At 48.2% G+C, this 3695-nt stretch overlaps 1 protein-coding gene across 2 annotated transcripts in view; it reads right to left on the bottom strand.

Annotated features, from left to right (window-relative positions):
• The window catches only part of WISP2 (WNT1 inducible signaling pathway protein 2), a 13963-nt gene extending 10525 nt beyond the window's left edge, over window positions 1-3438 (bottom strand). Inside the window, exons 1-2 of one of the 2 annotated variants that reach the window (XM_025191442.1) lie at window positions 3257-3438; window positions 1488-1704 (exon numbers count right to left, since the gene is read on the bottom strand). In XM_025191442.1, coding sequence (XP_025047227.1) covers window positions 1488-1704; window positions 3257-3316 — 277 coding nt within the window. In that variant the 5' untranslated portion in view covers window positions 3317-3438. The remainder of the gene's footprint in view (window positions 1-1487; window positions 1705-3256) is intronic. The other variant, XM_025191434.1, reaches the window with a different exon arrangement.
• Window positions 3439-3695: the final 257 nt, after the last annotated feature.

Raw genomic sequence — 3695 nt, forward strand, 5'->3', positions numbered from 1 at the left:
ATGAGAGACTAGAAGATGCTGGTGTGACGTAAAACCCAGGACACATGCTGAGCCTGTTCTTTGTGTGGGGGTCAGAGCCCCTGCTCCAGAGGCAAGGGTTGACAGTGAAACAACAAACTTCCAGGTCAAAAAATGTTCCATCGTGATCCCACAGTTCATTCTAATACATGGAGGCTTTGCCTGAAATCTGAATCCTTCTCATTGTTGAGCGCTACTGCTTGTATGTGAAGTAGCCTTCCAGGCGTAGCAAGAACACTGGATGCTCTAGCAGTCCCAGCATGCTAATAGTGGGGCAGCGCTTATGGGCACCTAGGCTAGGGACAGAAGTTACACGTAAACCGGTTTAAGTGATCAAAAACTCGTTTAAACCTGTAACCAAATAGAAGTTCTGTACACAGAAACCAGTTTCAAAATGGCTGAAACTGGTTTAAGATAAACCTGGTTGAATGTAGTATCAGACTTCACTGATTTGGGTCAAACCAGTTTATGAAATGTCTGTCCCAGACTCCTTCCTGGTTCAAGTTAAATCACAGTCCCCCAGCATCTTAGCATGCTTTTCAGCCCTGGCCTGGGCTGTCCTGTTTGTTCCAGAGACCAGGGCTGATCCCCTCCCCTCCCCTCCCCCACACTCCCTAGCTGGAACAGTGAGGGCTGGCTGACAAGGGTGGGGGCAAGCCCAGTCTGAAGGGGGGGGGGGGCTGCCCACCCCACCCGCACTCCCCTCCCCAACAAACTCTGGCTGGGGGCTGGGGTCAGGGAGGGAGCTTAAACAACCCTTCCCCTGCTCAAACTTACTGCTCGCTGCAACTGTGGACTACAAATCCCAGAGGCACAGAGAAGCAGAAGTGATGGCAACCCTGCAGAGTCCTGCTGCTGTGATTCTGGACTGCAAATCCCAGAGCCCTCCAGGGTAGCAGGAAGGAGGCAGTAAACATACATCTAGAGAGCCATACTCTAGCACCCCTACACCCGCCTGGCTTCTGGCCTGAGCCACTGTAGGCATCTGGCTGCATTTCCTGAATCAAAGGTAAATGTCTGTTCACTTCTGTTTCAATTTTATCTGTGCAATTTAGATTAACCTGCAAAAACCGAACTGACTTAGCCTCCGGCTTTTTGACTGTCACCTAGCCTTAAGGAGCAACTCAGACATCCCATACTCACCTTGGAGCAGCGCTCCCTTTGCAGGCTCTGTGGACATGTCCCTCAGAATTCTGACTAGCTTGAAAAAGAGGCCAGCAAGAGTCTTCAAACCCAGTTGGAGGTGCAGCACCAAGCAGCATGAATCACTTTTAATAAGCTGCTTTCAAACCCTTTGCCACTCCCCAAGAAACAGTTCGGGCCACCTGCAGCCTGGTCTGGACGCAGCTCCAACTGACTGCAGTACAGCTTAGCTGAACAGGGATGGCAGTGGGCTGGAACTGGGATGAGGGGTACCACTGCCCCACCCAGCCAGGCCTTCATGCAAATGGGGAGGGGAGCATGCTCACAGTTGCAGGTTCCTCCTCTCCCTATGTGGGCAGCACTGTAATCACAGACGAGGCCTTGGCTCTGATCACACACGTGAACGAGGTCACAGGCCTCTCCCAGCCGCCGGGCACATATCCTGCAACAGCCACAGCCATCCAGAACCAGAGGGGACCCAGGAGGACAATGAGGTGGGATCCAGGGGCAGAAGCATGGTCTCCGGCACAGCTGAGCACAGACCTGCGGAGGCAAAACCATCAGTGTTTACCAAGGCTTTTGCCTTGATACCATGACAGCTGTAAAACATTTCCATGGAATTCCGCCTTGGTTGGGCAGGAGGAGTTGCAGATGAATAAGGACCACCGCCTCCCACCCCCCCTCCATGTTAGGAGACTTTATATGCACTGGGAGGTTGGGAGGGAGATCTGAAAAACACTATTTGTATAGAGATCCCCCCTCCCAGGCCATGTCACAGTTGACAGCCCAAAAGTTGCATGTTCAAGGCCACAGCAGAAGTGTTCACAGCACAGCCATGTCAGATGCCAGCAAATCTGAATTCTGCTAAATACCTTCCTCTGCAGCAGTGCACCTGACATGAGGGGGTTTTGTCTGTAGAAGCTTCAGTGGCAGACTCTGGAGACAAAATCTATCCACAGTGGCTAGTGCAATCCCTGTGTTGTATGCTTTTAGCATTGAATTGCATTAAGACAAGAAAAAAAGCTTACTGAGGGTTACAACAAGGAATAAGAATAGTTACAGCAATATAATACAGCAAGAATACAATCAGCAATTGCACTAGCTAGGATAACCTTAAAAGGGCCCTCAATCATACTTCTTTTGGAAATAAGCTGAGAGCTTGTAGAAATTTCAGAAATAAATTGTTCTCCATGTACAGCTTTGCACATTTGGCCAGGTGTATTTTTTAAAGGATTTTCCCCTCCTAAGGAAGTATCTATTACAGGCCACTGTTGGGGAAAGATTAGCTGGGCAGTTGATCTGATCTGTTTTCACTAATCCTATTTTCCTCTGATCCTTTGTAGTTAGCTGGTCCTTAGAAGACAGTTTGTCCAAACAATTACAAGCCTCAAGTGTTTGGGTAAGATTCAAGTAGGCATGAAATTGCAATGATTGCATTGCTCGTGGTATGTCCAACTTGTGAAATTCAAGGAGCGATTCAAGAAATGCGTGTGTAAAAAACTAAGAAGTTTTAAACTGTCCTGCCCTTTGCAAATGGAATCGTTTTGTGTCCAAGAGAAAAAATATTTAGAGCAAATAAAATCCTGTAGGAGGCATCAGCTTTACATGTGCTTCCCTGCATTGCTGAAATGAAAACTGAATATTCCTGAAAGACTGTGTTGATAACTTGGCTCTCTGCCCCTAGCAGTTTCAGTACAGAACAGTGAATATGTAGAAATAGCTCTATAAACTATACTACAATAGCTGATACAAGCATGCATGCCAGAGCCCTGGCCACCTGTAGTAATGGAGTCAAGCACGCAGGTATAATCCCTTTGTCCTCACTGGAATTACACCAGGGATACATTTGGCCCTTACATTCTAAATCATTGCTGTTCAATTCAAAATGCCTCTGTAATTAGTAACTCTGCCTCCATGAGGCTGCATACACATGGCTACACACCTCCTACCACTTGCATGTTACTAACCATGGCTAGGTCTTTGAACAGCTGCAGCTACAAAGCTGGTTTGACTTGGTTCAAAGTTGCTTTTCAAGGAAGAACCCAAAAGCTTCCTTGACTAAGATCAAGCTCCCCCTGTCCCCCTTCCCCCTTACCTTGGAGAAGATGCAAAAAAGGGAGAACAGGAGAAGCTGTGTCTCCAGGTGGATTCTCATGCTGCTCTTCTCCTTGACACTTCAGCACATCACTCCCCTGTCTCTCTGGTGTGTTTGCAGTTTTCACAGTCTCTGAGGAAGGTCCTGCTGGTGTTTATACTCTTCCCTGCTCTGATGTCACTGGCAGGCTCCAATATAAACATGAGTAGGTTTGGACAAGCCTCAAGATTTTTTTTCCAAACCCACATTCCAGCTGACATTTCTACTCACCTCAAGGTGAGAATGTGCAGCCCATTGAGAAAACAGAGGAGGGAGGCTCTCCCTTGGGGACTGCAGGAGCAGGAGAGGGAACTGGGGAGAGAGGAATGCAGACTCTGTGAAAGGCAGGAGTGTGTGTGCAGCAAAGAGAAGCTCCAGCTGTGAATGGCAGCTGCTTAGA

Source organism: Alligator sinensis, unplaced genomic scaffold (genome assembly GCF_000455745.1).
Source record: "Alligator sinensis unplaced genomic scaffold, ASM45574v1 scaffold76_1, whole genome shotgun sequence".
Lineage (NCBI taxonomy): Eukaryota > Metazoa > Chordata > Crocodylia > Alligatoridae > Alligator > Alligator sinensis.